Raw genomic sequence first — 26,758 nt, 5'->3', positions numbered from 1 at the left:
ACAGGAAATGTTTTTGTTTAGGGACATCCAGCAATGTTGTCCTGGGATTTTTTAGGCCTTGTCCAGATTTGAGGAAAGATCAGAGTGACAGAGACAATATTCTCTAAATCAGGGCCTTAAGCCAAGAGTTCAGTTCCTGACTTGTAAGCACCTTTATCCCTTCAGCATGGACACCACATCCACGGGGCTCCTCTTGCCTTAAACTCTGGAGTTGCTTTGTTAGGAAATCACCTTGCTAAAGAAAAATGTGAGAGGTAATTGTAATAACAAAACCCAATTAATAATTCTGTTTACCAACAGAAATGTCTGAACATTTCCTCATTTCACAAATCAGTACCCTCCAAAGGGTACTAGGTGATGACATGAGCTTTCCAACAGGTTTTGAAATGTTAAGATTTTCTCACAGTCGTCTGTTTTTCTTCTGGTACATTTGTAAAAGTTCTTTAGTTACTGTGTGTTAATGTGAGCTGGAAATGTGCTGCTGGATGTAATTGCTGTAGACAAACCCAGGTCTTTGTTAAAAGAAGCAAAACTCCAGCAATGGCACTGGAGCCTGTTCCCAGAGCAGCTTTGTGACCACAAGAGGATGCTAAAGGTCCTCTTAATGCCTTTATTGAGCATGATGCAAAAACGGGGAAGAAAAGAGTTAATGTAAAAAGTTATTGGTAGACACAAAAAATAGAACTTTTCCTGTTACTTTTATCCTTGTTTTCAACAATGATGAATTATGTCAACAGAAATACTGTGTGTGAACACAGTTCAAATGTTGCTGCTCTGACAATACATTCTGAAGCACTTGAGCAGCAATTTAATAACATATTTTAGCCTTCACTAGAAAAGAATCTTATTCTGCATCTGTGCTACCTCATCTTCCATTTTACATTTCTTTGCTGTCTGCTCTTTCAGGTGGCATGTTCTTTATGTAATAGACAAGGGAATGAAACTTTTTTATTTTTTTGTCAATTTTGTTTGCTTAGAACTGATGTTATCTGCAGGAAATATGATCTTATAGATAGGGGAGATAGCTTGGCAGCAGAAGGATGTGGATTTTGTTTGCAGTTCTGCCATCTCCTCTGCTTACTTTCAACTTTGTACCTCTGCTTTTGTACCTACATCATGTTATTTTATCTTTTTAGTCCTGTAGCGAACAGCTCAAATCCTTTCAGGTTATAGCATGTAAAACCTTTACAGCTCCTCACATTTATTATAAAAAAACTAACCCCACTGGTACACAATTGCTGTATTTACTTGCAGTTTGTATTTTGTCTTGTATACACCTTATTTTGCAAGTTTAAAGTTTATGAGCTCCAATATTTTCTTTGAACAGTTCTTATTTAGGTTTCTAAATAACAGGTCAGGATTCCTGGAAAAGCTCCTTTTGTTGTTCTTGGTTTCATAACTGGGACAGACTAATGTGCAGTGGTTTCTAAGTTTTCAGCTTGGGTTTTGAAAGCAGGAAAGAGCAGGAATTATATTATGTAAGGCTTTTATCTCGTAGATTTTGGAAGTGTTAAATAAAACTGTGTGTTCTGAAGAGCAGAGCACATCAGTCTATGTGTTTGCACTGAGATGATTTTGTTATAAGATTGGTGAAACTTCTGAACTGAAACTGCTGCACTGACTTCATCCCTCTTCAAAGCAGAAAAATGTGGGAAATACTTCATAAAGCTGGTGACAAGTGATTCCAGCTGATTGCATTTTATATCTGTGTATGTATCTATGTAGCAATATAAATAAAACATCTGGATTTAGGGAAACAAACACTCAAATCAGTAGATCTTGCTATGGAATGATCAGTTTTGTATCAGCATCTCCTGCTTTGAATCCCAGGATCTTCAGTGGAAGAAAAACGTCTGGTTTGGAGTGAGAGCAGTGGGTAAATGGAGTGGAAATCATCTGCTGGAGGTTCTGGGAATCTTCCTCATTGGTTTGAATTTCTCTGTGATGCTGCAGCAGATATTTGTTTGATGTTGATGCTCAATTGACTGTTTCTCATTCTGCAGAAATACTGGAAAATGTAAGACTAATACATAAACCAGTGTCTTTGCAACCCCGAGGGCTGATCAACAAAGGAAACTGGTGCTACATCAATGCTGTATCCTTCCCTGGGAAAAATTAATGCTCTTAATTGATATTTTTATATTATATCTGTCAGAGTTGTTTTGGATTGTTCTGGTAAGTATTTTATAAAAGTGTTTTGTTTTCCCAGATCCTGCTGCTGTGGTTAAAATGTTGAAATGTAGCAGCCAGCAATCCAGGGGGATTTTGGGTCATTGAGCCTGGTGTGCAGGGTTCCCCTGCAATCCTGTTTGCAGTTTGTCAAAATATTTCAGAGCTGTAACTTCTCCTGACTGAAACCCTGGTGATTTCTAGCAGTGTTTCCCCTCGATTCTGTGCATCCATTTAAATGGTTATTTCTCTTTTGCACTTGAAGTAACTGTTCTTGCACTTGGGCTTTGTTTTGCAGTTTTAAATGGATCATTTGGGTTTGTGCTGAGCAGGTTTTCACTGTTATCTCATCTGTGTCAATCAGCATTTAATCTAAATTAATCCTACTACAAATTTACATATAGAAGATGAGTTTGCTCTTAATGAATTGGAGTTGTATTCCCCTGCAAAAATAACTTTTACCCTGAGGAACAGAAAACACCTTCCCTCCATGGTATACTGTGATATTAATAAAAATATTAATAATTAAGAAGAATTGTCTCCCATGTCAGCAGTGTGACACTTGGGATACTTCCAGTGCTGGTGCTGCCAGTGAAAAATGTTAACACCAATTTCAAGACTGATCATGGCAGATCCTAATGAACTATTTCTAGGCCAACAACTGTGCCTTAAATAAAGCTTTTATCTTACTTAACCAGTTCTGCACATTTGGTTATGTACACTATATATCTTAGCTCCCATTTTTTCAGTCTTGAGGTTTTACATTGGTTTTTGCACATTGCAGGGGATCAAATTAATCTCTCTTCAACTTTTGAGATCGATGCCTTATTTTGCCATTTCCCTTTCCCTCCAGTTTTTTAGTGCATTTCTTCTGTTTACTGCTCTCACCAAGTTGTGATTTTGTAGAGTATCATTCTCCCAGCATATCTGGAGTTTTCCAGTTTGCTCCTGACCCTTTGCAGTGCAGAATGTCTCACATCTCAGCAGGTTTTGCTTTGGTTGCAGGGGTGACTCAGCACCTTTAAGTTTCAGCTGGTTTCTTCCATTCTTCTCAGAAAATGTGTTCCAGGTTATCTCCTGCCAATTTTCTAATGGTTAATTCTCTAAAGTCCTTCCTGTGAAAGTTCTTTTCCTCTCCTCCTCCTGGATTAAGTTTCCTTTGCCATGAATTCAAGTTTTTGCCACGATTAAAATATCAGTGAAATCACCGCATGTTCCACGATGCTCGGGTTTTTTTTAATACAACTTCTGTATATTGGTTAATGTTGTGATAAAGCTTCATCCTCTTTTCCAGTTAAATTCTTGGATTGATCGACTTCATAAGGAAAACAGAGCTGCATTTTTATTGTTTTGCATGTAATTGAATATTTGGTTAAAACGCAGATGCCATTTCCTGCATATTTCCTTAATGCCACTGCATAGACCCTGCAAGCCTTGGTTGCTTGCCCTCCAATGTATCATTTAATGAAGTCCATTCCAATGTATTCCAAATCGCAGAGGCCGTGCACCTCCACACCAATGCTAGACAGTTTGTAAGTAGCTTGGGAAAAAGGAATCAAACTCTGGGATGTGGCTGAACTCCTTCAGAAATACCTAACAATGGCTGTTGATAAAAGCTGATCTATGGCTGGAAGTTTTTCATGTGTTTTTTGGGTGACACTCTTATAATGAACTTGGTGTTTTACAAGTGCTTGGATTGTCAAGGAAGAGAATTCCTGTTGCATTGGGAGTGTCAGTTTTGTGAAGTATTTAATGTGCAAAATTGAACTGTGGGAGGTGCAAGGACCAGCCCAACACCTGGGTTTCAGTGCAGTGATCAGGTGGATTTTTTTGTCTGAACTTCACCCAGATTTCTGTGATACTCTGATTTTGTTTGTTTTGGCAGTCAGAGTGACAATGTTCTAATTTTATTATTTGTTCTTGTAAGTGTTAAATTGCTGCTCATGTCCAGTGTCTTCCCTTCTGTTTCAGTGTTCGTTTAATGAATGAGTTCACTAATATGCCTGTGCCTCCTAAAGCAAAGCAAGGTGAGTGGGAGCAGGGGCACAAGCAGAAAATGGTGGGGAGAAGCCTTTGGGGTAAAGCTCTGCATGGGGGAGGTGTTGCACCTTGGATTTTTTCCTTGTATTTGGTAGACCAAGTGTAGAAGTGCAATAGGAACCGTTTTTGTTGAAGGTTCACTTATTTTAAAGATGCCTTCTAAGAAAATGCCCTTTCTAAGAAAATCAATTGATACTCCCTGCATTTTCCTCCACTTCCTTCCACAGTTCCAACTGTTTGTTTATCAGATTGCTCAATTCTGCTCCTTAAATCCTGAACATTCACTGATTTGGAACAAAATGTGCCCAGAACAGGTCCCTTAAGCACTTGATGTTGCCTACAGGAATATTATCCTGGCTTCTGATTCCAGCGGGAAAACTTCAGACAGATCTGATTTCTCCTAATACATATTTATTCATACATATTTAGGCTCAGTGGTGATTATGAAGTGAGGAACAGCATATTTTTTGATGCAAATAAATGATCTTAAAGGTTTCAGTTGTTTAATCTTCATTTTAAGCCAAGTCTGTTGTATTGCAAACTTGTAGAAACAAGCACATTCCTGAAACTATTCTTTATGTAACATGATAAGGAAATATCAGGAGGAGCTGGTTGTTCCAGTGATTTCCAAACAGTTCAGACATTTCTGTGGTTTCTTTCTGTGAAACAAATCTTACTGGCTTATGCAACTTATTTTACTTGTAGGTCATTTTCTTGTGTAGTTTTCAAGTACAGTTCTGAGGCCTTGTATTGCCATTAGTGGAACATTTTGTCAGGCTATTCTTGGGGTTTTTATTCTGCAGTGAGCAAAAGGGATCTGTTAAAAAATGCAGATACACAGAAGGTTTAAGGATGTGTTCTTTGAGTACTAAAGAAATAGAAAAATGCAAATAGCACTAAAAGTGTTCTTTTACGATGGCTGTTGATATTCTTGTTAATCTCAGAACTTTTCCTGTCTGTGAGTTTATGCAGGGTGATAGGTTTTAAAGCAATGAGGGTTGTGTCTTGTAACTTCTGACCTCAAGACCCCAAATTACAATTAAGCCATTAGTAAAAAAAGTGCTGGACTGCAAAACTAGTGATATGTGAAGAGACTATTAAGCTATAATGTAAAAAATCCCTTTTATTTATTATTACTCACATGAATTCTCTTTCACCTTGCAGCTTTAGGTGATAAAATAGTGAGAGACATCCGACCAGGAGCTGCCTTTGAACCAACCTACATTTACAGGCTCTTGACAGTTATAAAGTCAAGTCTGTCAGAAAAGGTGAGACTTCAAATCCTTCACTTGTGCCACTGCATTGCAGGGCAGTCCCAGCCCTTAAAAACTGCAAAAAAACCTCAGGCTCTGCTCAAATGCCACTAAAATCAGCTCATGGAGAGCTCATGGTAATAAAGCTCAACTGTCTTGGGACCTGAATTACAGGGAAATCTTAATTACAGGTTTGGCAGTTTGATATGTCAGAATAATGGAAAAATTACTGTTGGAATGGAACATGTCTTTTTATAATGGAGTTACCAATTGATTTACATTTAAAAAATGAGCAGTTGTTCATTTTTATGAGGAATTCAGCTAAGACTGATTGAAGGTCAGGTTTAATTTCAATATAAAGAAAAGATAATAATTCAAACTATTCTTTGATTTGGCCTTGGCTTGACAGCAACTTTTAAGAGTGGCTGTAAAAGAAATGGGGAGAAAAAATTTCAGCTCACACATTAAATGGAATTTGTATTGAGAAAAATGCAGAATTCTTTTAATCATTGTAGAACTGATGTGTGTATTTACTGCTTAGCACAGTTTGGGTTTAACTAGTTAAAAAAGACTTTGTCTTATAATAAAATATAAACTTTATTTGGCATAACTTTAGACTGAGTAATTGCTAAATTTATAGGAGAATGCTGGATTTGTTCAGTGTCATGAACCTTCTGTTAAAAGGACACCATGAAAATATCATAGAATTAATTGAAAAAAATATTTTGTTCAGGGCAGGCAAGAGGATGCTGAAGAATACTTGGGATTTATCCTCAATGGACTACATGAAGAAATGCTGACCCTCAAGAAACTTCTCTCTCCACATAATGAAAGTTAGTGGATTTTGTTTTTTTAATAGCAAACAATTAATTTCAAATATTGTTTTTTTGGGTGATTCCATATTAGAGTAGTGCTTGGAGTAGAGGTTGAGATAGGGATAGAATATCATGTTTTAGAGGACTGGGACATAAGCAAATAATATTTTGGTAAATTCTGGATACAGTGAGTGCATTCTGCCCAGTTTATGGATGATCTGGGAAAGGCATCATGGCTCTGTCAATACTCTGAATTGTAAATCACATCCCTTTCTCCTAAACAACAAAACTCAATATCACACATTTTCCTGAGCCCAGCTGAGCATTATTTGAGGCTAACTCTAGTTTATCTGTCCTAAACTCTAGTTCATCAGTTTGTCATTTATAACACATGTAATGTCAGTGGGTTTTGACTCTCCATGGGAGTTCAAAAGTGCATCAGTGTCTTTTTCACTGACCTATAAACCAACTGTTAAAATCTTTCTTTTTCTATCTAATACAAACCAACCTACTAAATTATATGGAAATTCTTATAAAGTTGGAGGTGAATTTGCTTTGAAAGTACTACTAGAATTTGTATGCTGAGTTAAATGTCATTTTAGTTTATTTATAGAGGCTTTAACTTGAACCCTTTCACAAATAAAATCCTGCAACCCATAGCCAAGTAAGAATTCACATCACCAGTTACCCAATTTCTCTGTAGCAGGGTAAATTTTTTAGGATATAAAGTCATACCATATTTTGTTCCTTAGCTCTGTGCAGTTTATAACCTGAATTTGAAGGTTGAAAAAATATTTGTTAAGCTTTGGGTTCCCTGTAAAATACCTGTGCAGAAAAGGAGTTGGATTTAATAATGGCATAATTCTGTTGCCAGAATAACACTTGGCTTTCTAATTTTCTACCCCATAAATTTACTACTAAAAATATATCAAACTTTGATATTTACATACAGTCATCAGTGAATGCCTTCTGTTAACACATGGATGTGTCATGCAGGGAGCAAAGTTGGAACATGCTTGTTCTTTCTAAATTAAAAAAATAATGGTTTTAAAATTAAAACGATTATGCATTTTTTGGGGGTTTTACTGAGAATTATTTAGGGATTTTTTGGGATTTTGGGGGGAATTTTTAGGGATTTATTGGGAGTTTTTTTGGGAATTTTAAGGGATTTTTGGGGACTTTTTGGGATTTTTTTAGTGAATTTTTAGCAAATTTTGGGACATTTCTTAGTAATTTTAAAAAATTTAGGGGATTTTGGGGCATTTTTCGGGGGAATTTTTAGAGATTTCTTGGGAGTTTTTTGGGGACTTCTTGGGATTTTTTAGTTAATTTTTAGCAATTTTTGGGGCATTTTTTGGTAATTAAAAAAACTTTTAGGGGATTTTTTTAGCGATTCTTTAAGGGTTGTGGGGCATTTTTTGGGGAATTTTCAGGGATTTATTGGGAGCTTTTTTGGGAATTTTTAAGGGATTTTTAGGGGACTTTTTGGGATTTTTTTGGTGAATTTTTAACAATTTTTGGGACAGTTTTTAGTAACTTAAGAAAAAAATTTAGTGGATTTTTTAGGGATTTTTGGGCATTTTTGGGGATTTTTTGGGGGGATTTTTAGGGATTTATTGGGAGTTTTTTGGGAATTTTAAGGGGACTTTTTAGTAAATTTTCAGCAATTTTGGGGAGATTTTTGATAATTTAAAAAAAAAATTAGGGCATTTTTTAGGGATTTTTAATAGGATTTATTAAGATTTTTAATGGGATTTTAAGGGGATTTTTAGAGGGTTTTTAGGGGGTTTTAATAGAATTTTTGGGGGATTTTTGAAAACACATTATCCTGAATTATTTCTATTGGGTTTTCTGCTGTTTGTATTGGGTTTTTTACTTTTCAAATCCTCTATCTGCCTGGATCTTTATTTGTAAATGTGTCTGACCCTGTGTTTTCCCCGATCACTGCAGAGGTGTCGGTGTCCAACGGCCCCGAGGCCCAGAGTGTCCCCAAGGAGGAGGAGCAGGAGGAGCAGGGCGAGGGCAGCGAGGACGAGTGGGAGCAGGTGGGACCCCGCAACAAATCCTCGGTCACTCGCCAGGCTGACTTTGTGCAGACCCCCATCACTGACATCTTTGGGGGCCACATAAGGTACAGTGCTGATTTCTACAAGTTCTTGACTTGAAGTGGTTGAATCTTTGAAAATGTCTTCAATGAAAAGTCTGTTGTGAGGTCCCGAGCCCTGAATTGCATGGAATTCAGGAAATGAAAAGGAAAAGGAAAAGGACTTGCCTAATTTTAGGAGTTTTTGCCTATTTTTATGACCTTTGAGGAATCTCATCTCATGTTATGAGAGAGAATGAGATTCATGTTGTTTTATCTTTAAGATTTAAGACATCTTTGAAAATGTCTTAAATGAAAAGACTGTTGTGAGGTCCCGAGCCCTGAATTGCATGTGGAAAAGGACTTCCCTAATTTTAGGAGTTTTTGCTTATTTTTATGACCTTTGAGGACTCTCATCTCATGTTATAACTAAGGATACTGAGAGAGAATAAGATTCACATTGTTTTATCTTTAAGACATCTTTGAAAATGTCTTAAATGAAAAGTCTGTTGTGAGATCCCGAGCCCTGAATTGCATGGAATTCAGGAAATGAAAAGGAAAAGGACTTCCCTAATTTTAGGAGTTTTTGCCTATTTTTATGACCTTTGAGGAATCTCATCTCATGTTATGAGAGAGAATGAGATTCACGTTGTTTTAAGATTTAAGACATCTTTGAAAATGTCTTAAATGAAAAGTCTGTTGTGAGATCCCAAGCCCTGAATTGCATGTGGAAAAAGACTTTCCCAATATTAGGAGTTTTTGCCTATTTTTATGACCTTTGAGGACTCTCATCTCATAACTAAGGATACTGAGAGACAGTGAGATTCACATTGTTTCATCTTTAAGATTTAAGACATCTTTGAAAATGTCTTAAATGAAAAGTCTGTTGTGAGATCCCAAGCCCTGAATTCCATGGAATTCAGGAAAGGAAAAGGAGAAGGACTTGCCTAATTTTAAGAGTTTTTGCCTATTTTTATGACCTTTGAGGAATCTCATCTCATGTTATGAGAGAGAATGAGATTCACATTGTTTTATCTTTAAGATTTAAGACATCTTTGAAAATGTCTTAAATGAAAAGTCTGTTGTGAGATCCTAAGCCCTGAATTGCATGTGGAAAAAGACTTTCCCAATTTTAGGAGTTTTTGCCTATTTTTATGACCTTTGAGGACTCTCATCTCATAAATAAAGATACTGAGAGAGACTGAGATCACATTGTTTTATCTTGACAGTAAAACAATTCATTCAAACATAAAAACTTGTGAATTTTAGGTTATTCAGACCCTTCATGCTTCCCAGAGAAAGCTGTGTTTAATAGTAAAGAAATGTTAAAGGAAAAAGAAGTCTGGAAAAATGTAAATTGTTACAAGATGTTACTGGAATGAAAAGAATGTGGCATATCACTTCTGTGCAGGTCTGATAGCAGACAAAGGCAGAAAGGAGAATCTGAATGTTTTTTTGCAAAGGAAACCTCCTGACTTGTTTGGAGAAAAGTATAATTTAAAATGAAAGCAAAGTAAACACTTGCTAAAAACACACAGCAAAACAAAACTGCTAGACTTGAAGAATTATTTTTAAACTGGAGACAGACACTTAATTGCTGGTGTTTGACTCTCTGTGTTGCCAGATATTGAGTCTAGAAGTGTGAATAATGTGGGCTAGTGCCTTCTGCCTTGGAAATGCTCTGAAATTATTTATTCTTCTGGGTTTTGAGCCAGACAGCTGGTAAATAAAATTATATTTTCCATAGAATTTGGTAGACAGATGTTTGTAGGTATTGATGGAATCCTGCATCAATGGTTCACATATCCAAGGTGCTGTTAATACCCCAGGTGTATTTACCAGAATTTGTCACAATTGTTTAGATATCTACATAATTCCATCAGTTTTTATATTAAAAATACTGAGATGATGACAGTTTTCTGTAGAAGTCCATGAAAATGAAATAAAGCAAAGGTAGTACTGGAAAAAGGGAAAACATTGCACTGAGCAGCTGAACCACGGGATCCAATCCAACATCTGCTGGCACCACATCCACTTTATTTATCCTTCACACCACAGAAGCAGCATCCCCTGGGATGTGGGAAAGCTTCATCCTCAGGGGTGGAGATGGGAAGGGCTGAATATAAAACTGCCAGTAGAATTCCACTAAATCAGAGCTTCAGGAACTGGAAAAATCCAATGGGAAAAGCAGTGAGGAAAAGATGATTTCAATTGGCATCTTCTGTCTGGGGAAACTTCAGGCTTGGGAGGTTTTAGGCTGTCCTTGGGAGGCTTGAGTCTATTAAATGTCTATTTAGGCTTAATTACTTAAAAACCCCAGCCTATAAAGCCTTTCTTAGCAACATGAGGCTTAAGTGGGAAGTACAAAGTTTTCCTGGGAATTCTTGCAGTGCTTGAGTAATTTTTCATTGAAAATTATGGATTTTCCCATGTCCAGCTGAGATTTGTAATTATTCTCATTAGGGGCATGGTTATAGAGAAATCATAGCCCAGTGAAGATTTTGCTATCAAATTAATTTCTGCATACCCTGTGAAGAAAATATCCCGAAGAGGTGTTGAAATATAATTTCTGTTTTTTAAAACAAAGGTGCTGCTGTTCATGCATTCTCTCCCTCTAAAGGATATATATTTGCCAATATTAAGCTGCATTGGCTTTGTGTTGGTGCTTCAGGGCTTTGCCTGAGTAAAAAAAGCTCTTTTTGTTATCCTGAACATTAAAATTAACCTGAATGTTAACACTTCCTTCCTGACCTGGAAATATTCCAGCATGGCCAAATGGGTCAGAGCTGTGTTAATTACAATTCTGCTTTCAATAGATAACGACATAATAATTTATATACATGGACAAAGTCTTGGTACAGAAAATGATGGGAAGAAAATGAACTGCCAGTCCTCAGTGGAGCATAGCTTATATTTTCTATGGCAAGATTTAAGCAAACACTATAAAATCAGTATAAAATTGGTTTTAGAGAAGTGACTGGAAATAATAGTGTATTTTTATTGGAGAATCTGGAATCAGCTGTGAGTTTTACAGTACAACACAGATAATCACTGGCACTTTGCACTTGTGAAGAGCTGGTGGAAAACTAAACTAACAAAAAGAGCCAGGAGGTGAATTTTTAAAAAATGCTTATCAAAATTTTCAGTCTTTTTCTTTAAACTTTGCATGAATAAAACAGTTCAGTTACATTCAGAATCCTTTTAGTAGACGAAAATAATTTAAATTGGGATAAGTTGTTAAAACTTGATGTTAAATATAAATTGAGTTACTTAAGTAACTCATTCTTCCTTGAAGGTTCTGTCTGGTTGAAAACCACTCTTTATTTCATTTTGATTCCTTTTTTTCTCCACAGATCTGTAGTTTACCAGCAGAGTTCCAAGGAATCTGCCACGCTGCAGCTTTTCTTCACCCTGCAGCTGGACATCCAGTCGGACAAGATCCGCACGGTGCAGGATGCCTTGGAAAGCCTGGTGGCCAGGGAGTCTGTGCAGGGCTACACCACAAAAACCAAGCAGGAGGTGAGTTCTGCTCAGCCCTTCCTCACAGCCAGCTGCTAAACTTTTAATTTAAAAGGGTTTTCATAGAGCTCTGGCTTTACAGAGAGTTGTTGGAGCATGCTGTAACAAAATAGGCACAAACCTTTTCAGCGTCCTGGAGCAGTGAGGTGTCAGCTCTAAAACAAAGCCAGGCCTGTAAATAATTAAGGCTTGAGTTGATGTAATAATTTATTGGAGATTTTAATGGAGAATATACTAAATTATCAGGCTGAATTGTGGTAAAGATACATAATTTTATGTTCAATATCCTAACTTACTGATTCCTGGGGATTGCCAGATGCTGTTATTAAAGGAGCAGCTCTTCTGAGTTTATTTTTTATAAACTTTATATTTTATAAACTTTATATTTTTATAAACTTTATATTTATAAACTTTATGTTTATAAACTTTATATTTATAAACTTTATATTTTATAAACTTTATATTTTATTTATATAAATTTATTGATTCCTGGGGATTGCCAGATGCTGTTAGTAAAGGAGCAGCTCTTCTGAGTTTATTTTTTATAAACTTTATATTTTTTATAAACTTTATATTTTACATATAATACATGATAGCAATAGCTACAATAGAAAAGTACTTACAAGGAGGAAAAGCATGCCTTTGGTTTGGCACTTTGGAGGATAATAATTAAATTTCCCTCACTAAGGCCTTGCCTTTTTTCCTGTGGTGGGCTCTTGTAAAGGCATCTCTGGTGTGCGGGGATTGTCACCTGGAATTCCATGGTCACTGTTGGTAACTCTGGAATTGTAGCTGTTCCTCTGACTTTCCTGTCTGTAAGTTTTCAAAATCCTCCAAGTGAGAACAGGATTAGATAAAGAAAGGTTCATTTCCCTTAGAAAGCTAAAGATGAATAGCAGAAATTTGTTTACCTTGAGTATTCAGAACACATATCTCTCCAGTTGTTTTCCATGTGAAGAAAACATTTGCAAGCTGATTATGATTTACCACAAAGATCTTGTTTTGCCTGCCATTCATTTTTTCTTTTTTTACTGCAAATAGTTTAGAGTTTTTGACTGGACAACCCAGTGCTGGGTTGGAAGAAATGAGTTAGGTACTTCGTGATATTTCAGAGTTTGGATGGAAATACAGGCACCCACAGTGTCTTCCAGATCATTTTTCAAAAGAAATTCAAATTGAAATAGTTGGTTTTTGTATTAAAATTGTAGTAAAAACACTGAATATATTGTCTGTAAAACCTTGGAAAGATATAGTACTTTTCCCCCATGAGTTTCTATTCAACACATAGGTTCTAGCAGAATCAAGCCATGTATTGAAAAATAATATGATCATGGTTACCAATAAAGAGATTTTTCTCAAAAAAATGAAGAAAAACCTTAAATAGTTATTTTGAGAAATATTTTCATGTCTTCATTTCTTGGAAGGGAAAACATTTTTGTTCTACAGTTCTGAGCTCAGCTCCTGGTTTCTAGGCAGAAATTTTGTGGATTGTTTGGTTATAATTATATAAAAATCACTATTTAGTAGAGAAAAGTTTGGTCATAACTCACATTTTTCTCTTTGAATATATTGAGTTCTCCTTTGAAATAGTGATAGGATTGATGATCCAGTGGGCTTTAAGTCACAAATGAGTGTTTATCATAAATTAATACTGCAATAATAACACGTGTGGAGTTTGTTTTGTTTGCTGCTAGTATATTTAAAATTAAATACTTAAATTTAAAATTATTATTATTATTAATTTTAATACTTAAAATGAAATGCTCTCAGGTGGAGATCAGTCGAAGACTCACCTTAGAAAAGCTGCCCCCTGTTCTCGTTTTACACCTCAAACGCTTCGTGTATGAGAAGACTGGAGGATGCCAGAAGCTGATCAAGAATATTGAATATACTGTTGATCTGGAAATCAGCAAAGGTAAAAGATTTAGGAACAGAATTTCCCTCTCCTCATGGAAAAGAGAATGTTGTATTTCCTACAGTGTCTGTGTTTTAATTTTCTCCCACACAAGATTTTGTTCTCATCGTTGTATGAAAATTTGGTCATTTGGGTGAATATTTTATGGGGGTTATTTATGCTCAAAGATCTTATTGCCTATGAAGTCCCAAAGGTTTTGGGTTGGCCAAATGAGAATTTCTTGTGGGTTTTTAGAGTAAGGATATAGGCTGCTGAGGGCAAATATGGGAAGTGATCCTCTTGGATGTGTGTCCCTGTTGCCAATATTGGATATTTTTATCATGAATTTAATTCAGAGAAGTGTCAAATTATTTAATTAATGAGTGGCAGTTGGAAGGAAACTGGTGTTTTATTGAAAATGCAGCCTGAAGGTAGACAATCTATAGTGCAGAGGTTAAACAAGGATCCTTTGTTTAACAAGTATCCTAGGAGATACTGACTTTAAATAATGAGATTGGAAATGGTCCAGCATCTGAACCTGCCAAAATAATGCCTTTTGTTTTGAGCTGACAAATGGACTATTAGCCAGCCAGTAGCTCAAATAGGAATAAATAAAATCAATGTATGCTCACATCTCAGCTGAGATCTGGACCTTGTCATGTAGTGCCTTTTTTTTTTTTACTTAATATTTTATTGTGCAATTTTCTTTTAGGAATGTAAGCCTGACTTGGAATCTGAAATTGATTCTGTCAAGGATCAAATCCTCCTAGGAGTGAAAGGGAGAAAATAGAATAATCTGATCTTTTACTATGTCTTATTTTCCCTTCATTTTTTGGTGGTGTTTTTTAACCTTTAATAAACCACAGTATTGCAAACCTGCAAATTCACTCCCTTGATTACCAGCTATCAGAACCATGACCATTCTTTATAGGCTGCAGAAGAAATTTCAATTAAATGTTCTCCTTTGTGACAGTGTTGATTTCTCTGAAAAATAATTGATCCTCTTGATATGGAAATTCTAATGTGTGGCTGTTTTTCCTCCTCCAGAGCTACTATCTCCTGGTGTGAAAAGTAAAATTTCCAAAGGCCAAAGAACCTACCGGCTCTTTGCAGGTATTTTATCTGTGTCTTTTATTTATTGTTTTACTTATCTGGGTGGTTTTATGGGTGTATTTTACATCTATTGCAAGTGCAGATTCTGCATATGGAATTATAGAAACACTGGGTTACATTAAGTGTTTTCTTTTAAATTTTGGGTGTGAAATTCTTGTTTATCTCTGGTGAAGCTTTAAGGTGATGGTGGAGGAAGGAGTTGGTTCTGATGGAGGGTTTGGATCCAGAGCTTTATTCTGGCACACAGACCTCTGAATGCAGCAACAGCCCCAACAGAACCAAGGAACTCTGTGGTTGCTGTGTCTTTTAACCCCGGGGAGAGGGGGTGGGAAGGGGTAGGGATCCCACCAACCAGGTAAGGGTGGGGAAATCTCAGGGGACAAATGACACCTGGATAGCCCAGTGTCCCCAGGGCTGAGAGGCATCTTTAGAACTCTGCCAATCACATGATGCCCTTGCTGGGCAAGCAAGGGGAAGGCGAAGGGAGAGGTTGTTGGCACACCTGTGGAGATTTGTGCAGCTGGGGGTTGATTTCAGGCTGTCTTAATGACCCAGAGGATTTTTTGGAAATCATTTCTATTGGTGAATAACCAGATGTGGTGGCTGCAGAGCTTGTGGTAGCAGTTCAGCTTCTGCTCTGGGGTGAAACCTCCAAAGGTGGGTGCTGGGTTCAGGGTCCTGAACTGTTGCAGTGTGCAGATGTGACCAGGGAACCCGTGGGAACAAGGTGAGTGGTTTTCATGGAATCCCAGACTGATTTGGGTTGGAAAGGACCTTAAAACCTGTGGGAGGAACTGGGATAGCTGAAACAGGCTATTACATCGCACTGCAACAATCAGAGGAGGAACCTGACCTTCTGAGGTAAACGCCACCACAGCACTCCCCCTGTGTGTCCCCACAGTTGTGTACCACCACGGCAACAGCGCCACGGGCGGGCACTACACCACGGACGTGTTCCAGATCGGCCTCAACGGGTGGCTGCGCATCGACGACCAGGCCGTCAGGGTCATCCACCACTCGCAGGTGGTCAAGGCGGCCCTGGAGCGCACGGCCTACCTCCTGTACTACCGCCAGGTGGACCTGCTGTGACCCCACCTCCCCGCCCCGTAGAACGCCAACATCACTAACTTTTTCTCCTGTAAATGCTCTTCTGAGTGATTTTTGTTTTTTTCGTTTTTTTTCTGGTTTTTTTCCCCCCTTTTTATTCTCTTTTTTTTTTTTTTTTTTTTTTTTTTTTTTTTTTTGGTCCCCTTGCAGCTATGGGATAGAGTGCTAAAGGAAGCTGCCGTTTGTGCACAACATGGTTTGTGTTGACTTTTTTTGACTTTGCAGAATGAAGTCGCTCGGTTGGAAGCCTCGTGAATCACAAAAAATATGAAAAAAAAAAAAAGAAATAAAGTTCATCCGAGTTAATGCTGAATCCTAAGATAATATAAAAAAAATGGGGATTTGCGTTGAATTCCCACTTTCTAATTGCGTAGTAGAAGAAAACCCTGCACCAGCAACAGAACTTGTAGATTTCTGTGAAAATGTTTTATCTTTACTTCAGTAAAAAAAGAAAAAAAATTTAAAAAAAAATGATAAAAAGCTCTCTCTGCTTCCCCAATAGTTTTTTGATAAGTGGTAAAATATGAGCCGATGTGTATGAGATGGAAATGGTCCTTTGTGCTTCAAAACATGTACAAACTGCAGAGTTGCTGGTTCCTGATAGGAAGACACATTTTAATAATTGTGCGATGAGAAACTGCTTAAGTACACATTGCAGATCAAATATTTGGAGTTAAGATGTTAGTCTATATAGATGGGTGATTGTAACTTTATTGCTATTAAGAAATTTCAAACTGCATTTATGCTTCTGTGTACATGAAATTAAGAAAATGGGCAAAATAATTAAGATTGATATTTCTTTAAGTCTGCTTTGTTTAATTTTGCTGTCTGCTCTCCTATAATGTTGAGTTCCTAATTGTACACAGTTTAGTGATACCTAGAAGTATAAAGTTGTCGCCCATCAATAAAAGTCACAAAGTTGGTTTAAGGAGTGTGTGTGTGTGTGGGTTTTGTTTTTCCTCAGGTGTGAATCCTGCCCTTGGAAACTCCAAAGGTTTCTGTTTCTCAAGGTGTGGGGAGCCTTCCCCAAATGAAGTGGAGATGATTTTTCTTTGCTTTTACAGCTTTTTGAAACTTCAGAAGTATTCCTGTTTTGCATTCAGGTGGAACTGAACTTGGAGGGGAGAGGGAAAGGGATGTGGTGGTCCCAGGGCTGAGCACTGAGCAGCCAGGAGAGGGGATGGAATTCCTTCTGTGTCCTCCTGGGAACTCCTGCACTCTTATTTCTGAAGCAGATGATGTTTTGTTTGTCTCTTTGTCAGCCAGCTGACATTGCCCTGGAGAACTTCTGGTAAAAATATTTCCTTGATCAGCTTCCTGTTGCTTTTTCTAAAAAACTCCTATACATTATTTAATTCTCTGATGACAGTGGTGTTTTATCCTTATTTCATCATGGGATGGTGGAGGCTCCCTGGCTTGTCCTGACCCTTCTGCCCAGAGTTCTGGCTGCAGGAAGGAGCATCCTCCCAACCCCAAGGCTCTTTGGGCTGCTCCTGCTCTGCTGAATTACTTTAATGATGCTCTGGCATTGTTTTGGATGTCTACATGTATTGTTATGTTTTTGCTGCTCATGCTTTATTAGGATTTTCTGATTCACAGGTGGTGACTGCTCGTGATTTTGGTGACATTCCACCAATTTCAAAACAATTTTCTCTGCAAAGCTCACTTGGATTTTGGCTGTTTGCAGGGAAAACCTCAGCTCCTGGAGCTGAGCCTGCTGTAGAATTGATGCTCCCATCTCTGTGATGGGAATTGCCCCAGAGCACCCACTGGTGAGAAATGGAAATCTTGGGGGACTGGGAGGTTGTTCCAAAAAAGAAAGAAACCAGGTTTTGAACTTATTGTTCTGTGCTGGTTATTATTCACATCCTGTTTCTGGAACCTGGTTAAAGTGGTTTTCTGTTCAGCAGAAATCCTGGTTTTAATTAGTCCTGTACCTGTGTTGGGTATTTATTTAGCTCTATCCCCAGTGCATTGTGAAAAAGTGCATTTCTGATAGTGCAGCTTAACCTGAACAGTGCAGAGAAAACTGCAGGTGATCAGTAATTAATATATTACTTAATAGAGGTTACATATGTTGCCATTTTAAGAAATGGCAATGAGTCATTGCCAGTTTAAAAATCAAGTGTTGAAATTGTCTCAGTATGAATTGACGTTGTCTCAGTGTCACTTAAAAGTGATTTTTTGCATTTTTTACTGAGGATATTATAAATGTATTTGTCACTAAAGTCATTCTTCTGCAGTGTATTAAAAAGGAAATAAAAGTATGTGGCAACAGCGATGTAGACACACAGCCACAATTTTTATTTTCTGTGGTAACTCCCCCATTGTTGCAAAACAAGAGCTTGCAGCTTTTGATCATTTGCTCTGGGTGTGATTATGTAAAACAAAAACCCCAACAGCCTCTGATACACCGTAAATCCACTGGTTGTTTGCTGAAGTTCAAACCACATTTTGAGAAATGTTTGGGGTTTTTTTCTTAATGCACAACAAGACCTGGAATTTCCAAAATGAGAAACTGGATGTGCAGCTCCAAAGGGCTGTGGGGAAAAACCTTGTGCCATGAAGGAGATGTGCAGGGGAAGAGATGGATGGGATGGGGGAGGGTGATTGTGAAAGCCATGAGGTGTTTGGGGTGGGGGAAGCTGTTTTAAGTAGAAAATTGCTGTTTTCCACAATATCCTCTGGAGATGGTGTCCCTCAGGGCTGGGCTGGGCCAGGGCTGCTGCCAGGATGGATCCTGAGCTGTCAGAGTTTATCTCTGTAAATGTGCTCTGAATCTGCTGCTTTTCACTAGGAATGAAGAGGAAACCTTGGATGTGTAGGGGATGTTCCCAACATGCTGGAGATTTGTGCAGCTGGGGGTTGATTTCAGGCTGTCTTAATGACCCAGAGGATTTTTTGGAAATCATTTCTATTGGTGAATAACCAGATGTGGTGGCTGCAGAGCTTGTGGTAGCAGTTCAGCTTCTGCTCTGGGGTGGAACCTCCAAAGGTGGGTGCTGGGTTCAGGGTCCTGAACTGTTGCAGTGTGCAGATGTGACCAGGGAACCTGTGGGAACAAGGTGAGTGGTTTTCGTGGAATTCCAAACTGTTTGGGTTGGAAAGGACCTTAAAACTCCTCTTGTCCCAGCGCCTGCCATGGGCAGGGCCACCTTCCACCAGGCCAGTTTGCTCCAAGCCCTGTCCAACCTTGCCCTGAACCCCTCCAGAGCTGGGACAGCCACAGCTGCTCTGGACAGCCTGTGCCTCACCACCTTCATAGGGAAGGATTTTGTGCATTTCAGTTCATATTTGACTTGTACTTTGTGTAGTCAGTGGTGCCCCCTAAATTTTCTGCAATTTTCTGAAATTGCTGCAGCTCTCGTTCTTATTTCATTGTTTTACATCAGCTTTTCACTGATGAAACAGGACAGATTTATGGGGAGTTGTTTTCTTGCTCATCATCAGCTGCTGAGGCATTTGGGGGAATATTCTTGACTATGAGAAGGTGGAGAAGCTGCAGATGGACCTGGGTGGTCAGTCCAGGCTACCCCAAAACAGGAGAGCAGCAAGAAAGAACAAACAAGGAGCTCACAGTGCCAAGTAATAATTGTGTTTGGGAACAAATCCATCAATGCCTGGATTTCCCTCCTGTGATTTGGATCCCCACACTGTTAATTCATCTGCTGGAGTAGCATGGTCAAGAGAGGGGCATCTCCACCCTGCTGGGGTGGTGGATGTGGCAGGGATTCCTTGGCTCCCTCAGGTAAACACAGCCCAGGCACGAGGGGGATGTGAGCAGGCAGCAAATGGGGGGTGATTGCCCCCCAAACCTGAGCCTGGTGCCCAGCTCAGGGGGTGAATCCTTCAAACCTGAGCCTGGTGCCAAACTCAGGGGCTGATTCCCCCAAACCTGAGCCTGGTGCCCAGCTCAGGGGGTGATTCCCCCAAACCTGAGCCTGGTGCCCAGCTCAGGGGGTGATTCCCCCAAACCTGAGCCTGGTGCCCAGCTCAGGGGGTGATTCCCTGGTGCCCAGCCCAGGAGCTGCTGCTCCCCCTGTGCTCTCACTGCTGCTGATCCCAGCCAAGCTCCTGCCCATCCCTGCTGCCACCTCACCCTGTTCAACCCCCTGTGCTCTGGATCCAACCAGGGGATCCCCTGCAGCTCTGTGCCTCTCATCCTGCCCTGCTTTGGGGCCATTCCTGCCGAGCTGTGTTTGAGAGGGAAATAAAGGAGCATTAATTCCAGTGGAGATCAAGACTCTCTGTCTGCCTGGTCAATTAGGAGGGCATAGGGAAATCTGTGTCTCTTCCCATTCATTGGCTATTACATTAAAAGCCTCTCTGCTAATATATACTTATATATGCAGCCTGCTTTATGTGGCTTTTACCACATATGAAATGGAGACGTTATAATCAAGGCAGTAATAAGGAGGAATGATTAAAAGTAACTTCTGATTGTTTTGGCTTTGGTGGAACAAATGACCCCAAGCTGCTGACTCAAGACAAAATGAGGTGGGTAAAAAATTCTTGTTCCAGGCTGTGCTCATCCCTGAGCACAACCAGGCCCTGTGTGTGTCTTGTACAGTGAAACCATCCTGGTGTATATTAAAAAAATAAATTAAAAAATCAAATCTTTGTAAAGCAGCCAGGTTGATGGAGCAGTCAGACAGCCCAAACCATCCTACAGGGATTCATTTCCCATAGGGATATTTGTGGAGATTACAAAATACCAGATTCCTCTGAGGTCTGGAAATTATCTGTCCGTCGGTATGTGAGATTTAAAATGAGTTAATTCAGCTTTATGGTAATTGGAGTGAGCAGCACCTTCTGAGGGCTGTGAGTCAGGGCTGGGGAGCTGCCTGGTTTTGGGATGGCAGCCTGTGTGGGGGCAACAGGGTTCACTGTGTTGGGGTGAAACTCACTGTGTTTTGGGGAAATTAGGAACTGGGGAGGGGCTGCAGCATCTTTCAGATAATTAAATCAGCCTACAGCAAACTCACTGATCCAGAGGGAATCAAAAGAGCAAGGGGTAAAAAAGAAAAAATAAGAGTATACAGTGATTTTACAGTAAAGCAGTGCAGAACCTTCTGTCAGCCCAGTCCTGGGTGGTCTTTGAGTTGCCTGTGTTGGTGTCAAAATCTGAGCTTTTTTTGGGAGCAAACTGCACTGAACAGCTCCTGGCAGGGCAGAAGTGGCAGGTCCAGCTGCTGGACCACGTGTTGCTGGTTCCCATACACAGTTTGTGTGGAAGTAAATAGAAACTCTTTGTAAATACAGCTGGGATGGGAGAGTGTGGGCAGGGGAAGAGCAGCCAGAGGGGCTGCTGTGGCTGTGGGGCTGGGGCTGGCTGGTGAGGACTGGCTGCCCAGCTCAGCTTGGAATGGGAGACGCAACCCCAGCGGTGGCAATCTGTTCCTTCTTGAAAAATCCTCAGGAAAATGGTGTCAGAGATGGAATCAGCCTCGGTGCTGGCTTCAGACGGTTCTTTCTTTGCTCAGAGCACTGCTGCTCTCCCAGCTGCCCGTATTTGCTGCTCTGCTCCTGCTCTGCTGAACGAGTTTGATAAACGTCCCTCTGCTTTCTGAGCGCTGCTGGGTTTGAACAAACCTCTGGGAATATCTTGTAAACTCCCTCCTAGTAAACAGTAAATAAAAGTGCTTGGTGTTTTGCCTGAAGGAAGAAATAAATATTGACTGCTTAGAAGAATAGAAGGACTTTTTTTCCCCCCCCCAAAAAAAAAACTTTGGAAAGAGGACAAGGCAGCGCGTTTGGAAAAATCAGAGCTGCTTTTCTTGGCTGTGGCAGCTCCCAGGAGATGGTGCTCCCCTGGCTCTGTGCAGGGTGTGGCTGGTGTCCCTCCTCAGGGGACATCCCGGGTTTGTGCTGATCCTGCTGGGATGCGGATCCCACGGGAATGCCGGGGATGCCGCTGCTGCCGCTGCCGTGACACGCTCGCCTTGTTACTCACGACAGCGCTCTGGGTTTTCCCTGTTTGTTTACCTCGAGAAAAAGGAAGGAACTTTTAGCGTGTCTTTTGCTCAATCGCTTCCTTTCACAGCGGGTGAAACCACGGAGCTGGATGCCAAGGCTGGAGCTGCTGGGCCATCGGCAGAGCGGTGAGTGCTGCCTGCGTGTCTCACCCGCTTTCTGCGTTCCCCATTCCCTGCGGCTCCCGCTCCTGTACCGGAGGAATGTCAGCGCTGGGAGAGCTTTGGCAGCAAACCACAGTGCGATTAATCTGTTCCCAGCAAAAATCCGGCTCTGGAAATAAAGGGGGATGCCATGGGGTTTTACTGGAGGGGACGCAGCTGGGTGGGATTTCCCTGTGCTGAGCCGGCAGAGGGGACAGAGCGCTGCCTCCAGCCCCTTCCAGGGAAAATTCCTGTCTGGAATTCCCCTCCCTGGTCACCACAGCCCTCAGGGCAGTGTCGCGGTCCCCCCTGTGCCGGGAGGATTCCGCGTGCCCTGGAATTCCTGGCTGCGAGTCCCGGAGCTGGCACAGCACAGGCAGCGCTTTTATAGAGCAGGGCTGCCTCCTCCTCCTCCTCCTCCTCCTCCTCCGAGCCCCAATGACCGCCCCTGAGCTCCTGCCATCCCAGCCCCTCTCCCTGTGGCTTTCCCCCCCTTTTCCCCTCCCTCTGCTCCTCGTTATTGCTCCACGCCCGTTGTCACTGGGATGATCCCGGGTTCTCCCCTCTGCCTGCAGAGCATAAATACCACCGGGCAGCCCTGGGCGGCTGCGCTGCTCCGAGTCTGAGCACAGACCTTGCACATCTCGCACCTCCTCAGGCTTATTCCGTCCTTTTTTTCCCCCTCTCCTCCTCGTTTAGATATTTCAGATACGTTAATTTATTTCCCACAAGCAGGCTTGGAGGAGCTGCAGTTACCTGGAGACTTGGAAGTACTCAGCAAGGTAAGTGTAAAGTTCAGTCCTGGCTGCTGAAGTTTTGGCTTTAAGGGTGGTGGGAGTGCAAGAAATGACTCTGAAGAAGGCACAGGTTTAGTAACTTCTCCAAAAAGTTGCCTGGATGGTATAAAACAACACAAAACTGAGCTTCCCTCGTGTGTGCCCTGCAGAATTTAATGCAAGATTAAGAAGCATTAATCTGGAATGAATGGGAGGAGTTTGCAAGTACAGGAGTGGATTTCTATGCAAATAGAGAATATCCAAGGGATGCTGCTGCAGTCCTGTGGGCACATCTGTGTGCTCCAGGCTGCCTGTGTTTGTGCTGCTCTGCTCTCAGGTCCTGTAGGAAAGGAACTTCAGCATCACCACATGTGTCTGTCACCAGTGGGTTCTCCATGTGGCTTTCCATAGAAATTCACTCACTTGGGTTCTGTGGGAGAAAAGGAAGGTCCAGATGTTTTAACCCATGGCCTTGAAGATGCTGAATCTGTGGTGTGCCCAGTGCAATGTGTCACTGCTGTCCTGTGCCTAGGAACTTGTCATCCTCCTTGTCTTTGGAAGGCAGCACAATCCAGCACAGCTTGGGGTGTGTGCATCCCAGGGAAAGAGATGACCTGGGGTTTCCTGCATCCTCTTGTGGCTTTATCCCTGGATTTCTTTGCACAGGTTAAAGTTGATCCCAGGCTAACTCATCCTAGATCCCAGGCTAACTCAGGTTAGAAGCTGATCCCAGGCTCAGTTTAGAAGCTGATCCCAGGCTGACTCCCCTCTGCTTCACTGTTTTAAATGCTCTCCTGACATCCTGAGCCAACTTTTCATTTTCCATCCTCGCCAGCTGGTGCCATGTGTAACTCCACAGGCCCTGGGATGTTTTAGCTGCAAATGTCACCCACAACCCAGGAGCAGGAGCCCACTCATGTGCTTCACCAGGGGGGCAGTCAAAGCTCAGTGCCCCTAAGGAAAAAGGTGATACAGGGACATGAATGCAGGATCAGCCTGCATGTGGCTTTAGCAGTGTCTCTGCCAGGCTTCAGATGGGAGCAGCTCTCCTGCTTTCCTGCACAGCAGACACCATCCATTAGCTGGGGAAATAGCTTTCTAAAAATAACCTTTCCCTAAGTCCAGTGCTGCTCTTTAACTCCCTCAGACCCCAGAAGGCCTCCCATTTCTCCCCACTTTGGACAGGCTTTCCAGCATCTCCAGGAGTCCTTTTCTGCTGACTCAGTCGTTTCTGATGGCTCCCAGATGTTCACCTGGCACCAGTGTCAAGGGCCTGATGTGTTTAAAGGGAGCTTGTGCTCCCCTTGAATCCTCGAAATCAACAGCAGAGGCTTCCTCAGCTGACTGTCAGCTGATGATTTCCTGTGAATAATGTCAAACCCCAGCTCAAAGGCAGTGTGATTCTATGATTTCAGCCTCCCTGGGTGAGGCATTGCTGCAGCACACAAGTCCCAGTGTTCTTCTGCACCTGGGCATGGGGATACCGAGAGGCAGATGGATGGACATCTGAAATCTGTGACAGCTTTCTGAAACCTGAGCATCTTCCAGCTGCTTTCAATTAATCTGGTCAGGGAACTCTCTGCTCCCTTTATCCTCCCTTGGGATGCTCCTCACCTCAAGCTGAAGCAGAGGACGGGACTTGCACACCCCGAGTGAAATAGATTAAGCCAAAATGACCTAATTTTTAAGAGGTGCTGGTATCCTTTTGCTGGCAAGTGGGAGCCAGGGAAGCACATCCCTGGAAAAGTAGGAGTAAAGCACATCCCGAGGAGTAAAGCACATCCCAAGGAATAAAGCACCATCTGTTGGGAGGTTTTGGCTGCCTCGCCGCGCCAGACGCGCTGCAGAGCGCTGAGCGGGGCAGCTCCTCTGGCTCTCAGATGCTACAGCTGACTTTTTTCAATCTGCCCTCTCTGAAAGTTCAGTGTTTGCCTTAGATGGGTGGCGGATTTGGGCTCCCGCTCAGCCGAGGGCAGGCAGCCAAGCGAGGGGTGCAACGGGCGCCTCTGAGCGCCGGCTGTTCCTGCAGGGAGGGCTAAATGGCCACATTGTCAATGGCCCTGGCAATGCAGCTATTTTTAACCTCTCAGGGAAGTGCCTCAAAGTAGGAATTGTTCCCTGAATTTGGGTCAGACAGTCTACAAAAGCAGCTTGCTCCTTCTCCCCTGCCCCTGTGCAGCCGGGTCAGAAATTCGGGCTCCTGCCTGGGGGGAAGCGAATGCCGCAGGTGGGGCTGAGCAGGATGAGGTTAAAGAAGTGTCTGTCTGTCTGTCTGTCCCTGTGCCACCGACTGTCCTGCCCTCCAGGTGTGCCTGCAGCTGGGGACAAGGCGTGTGTGTTCGGCTTGCTCTGCAGAGCAGGAAATGATGAGGATTTGTTACCCAAACTGAGCAATGACATCCTGCATTGTTGTAGCCAGGCAAAGGCTGCCTGGAGAGAGGCTGAGGGCAGCTGGTTTTCATCTGCCTCGACGTTCAGGCCAAGAAAGAAGCCTCAAGCAGGGACTCTGTGTCTTTTGTGCAGTCAGCCAACAAGTTTTCTGGGGTTCTCAGAGTTTTTTTTGGGTTCCTGCCTGTGCTTGCTGCTGTTCTCCTCAGATGCTGCTCTAGCAGGTTGGGGGACAGAGATTTGGGGTTTTGTGCTCAAGTGCTGCTTTTAGCTGGGAGTCAGATGGCTGTTCCCTGCTTTGGTTGGCTTCCAGCTCCTCCGCTCTCAGAGTGTCCAAATCCCGTGTCATTGATGAAACTTCTCAAATAATTCCTGTTAATCTGGGGGTTGTTTCCTGCCGCTGCAGAGGAATGCTTTCAGCGTGGCTTCCAAGAGTGCTGTCAAAACCAGATCCTCACCTCGTGCTGGGAAACTTTCTCCCAAAAATTAACCGTAAGGAGGGAGATCCTGTGCTTGCTCTGTCTGTAGAGATGCTTCTTGCCCTGGATGGATTGATCCTACTCCAGGGCCTCAGCGAGTGCTGCACAGCCTCCTGTGAATGATCCAAACAAAACCAGCCAAGATGCTCAAGGATTGCTAAACTGGAGCACGGGAGGGCTGGAAGTGCTTGGGGATGACAGGAGGAGCAGGAGCACTGTGGAGCAAGGGATTAAAGGAAGCTGCTCACAGACCAGATGTCACTCTTGCACCGAGACGGACACAGGAGCAGGCGAGAGGCAGGGCTGTAGAAAAGAGAAAGAAAATTTAATTTAAAGGAACTGCGCGGTTTTATAGAGTGATGTGATAGGTTCTATTCGATTGGTTAACTAACAAAAGTTAGTTAGCCAATTGAATAGAACTGGCTAACTTCTTTACACACTGTCCTTGAGAAGAACAGAAGGACGAAGTAGAAAAACACCACTTGCAAATTGTTTATACTCAACAAGATCTTTCCAACTCTCTAAAATTCCTCGCAAGCCGCTGTGAGAAACGCTTGCTGTTCTCTCTCTCTCTGTCCCACGGTATCCACAACCCAAGATCACTCTGTCGGTGCTGACGGCATCCGAGTGCCTGGGAACACCTAATCTGGCCGGGGGAGGGCGGCTGCTGCCGCTGCTCCATCACTCACATCCCGGGAGCGTCAGCGAGAGCCCCGGGTGCGTCAGTGCCAGCGGGGACCGCGCTGCTCCGTCCCGCGGTGACATTTCCCAAAAACAGCCGCTCTCACCCGGCCCTGCAGCTGCTCTGCTGCCGCCCCAGAGCGGCTCTTGGGCTGCCCGAGCTCCTCACCCGCCTGGCTGGGGGTTGAACTTTCCCTTTTGTTCATAAAATAGCGAATCTCGGCTTTGCTCTTTGGGGGATGGCTCCAAGTGTCGCCCTGCCTGTGGAGGGATGGAGATGGGGTTGCTCAGAGCTGATGGGCATTGCAGGGTGGCAGCTCCATCA

At 41.9% G+C, this 26,758-nt stretch overlaps 1 protein-coding gene across 1 annotated transcript in view; it reads left to right on the top strand.

Annotated features, from left to right (window-relative positions):
- The window catches only part of USP10 (ubiquitin specific peptidase 10), a 47,126-nt gene extending 31,065 nt beyond the window's left edge, over positions 1–16,061 (top strand). Inside the window, exons 5-14 of the mRNA XM_054296127.1 lie at positions 2,004–2,095; positions 3,592–3,701; positions 4,141–4,196; positions 5,374–5,477; positions 6,196–6,295; positions 8,228–8,408; positions 11,714–11,879; positions 13,650–13,794; positions 14,821–14,886; positions 15,788–16,061. Of these exons, the coding sequence (XP_054152102.1) occupies positions 2,004–2,095; positions 3,592–3,701; positions 4,141–4,196; positions 5,374–5,477; positions 6,196–6,295; positions 8,228–8,408; positions 11,714–11,879; positions 13,650–13,794; positions 14,821–14,886; positions 15,788–15,975 (1,208 nt within the window). The 3' untranslated portion in view covers positions 15,976–16,061. The remainder of the gene's footprint in view (positions 1–2,003; positions 2,096–3,591; positions 3,702–4,140; positions 4,197–5,373; positions 5,478–6,195; positions 6,296–8,227; positions 8,409–11,713; positions 11,880–13,649; positions 13,795–14,820; positions 14,887–15,787) is intronic.
- Positions 16,062–26,758: the final 10,697 nt, after the last annotated feature.

This window comes from Melozone crissalis, unplaced genomic scaffold, assembly GCF_028551555.1.
Source record: "Melozone crissalis strain CALT ecotype California unplaced genomic scaffold, PUWL_Pcris_2 ptg000007l_1, whole genome shotgun sequence".
Lineage (NCBI taxonomy): Eukaryota > Metazoa > Chordata > Aves > Passeriformes > Passerellidae > Melozone > Melozone crissalis.
This window is presented reverse-complemented; position numbering and strand designations above follow the sequence as displayed.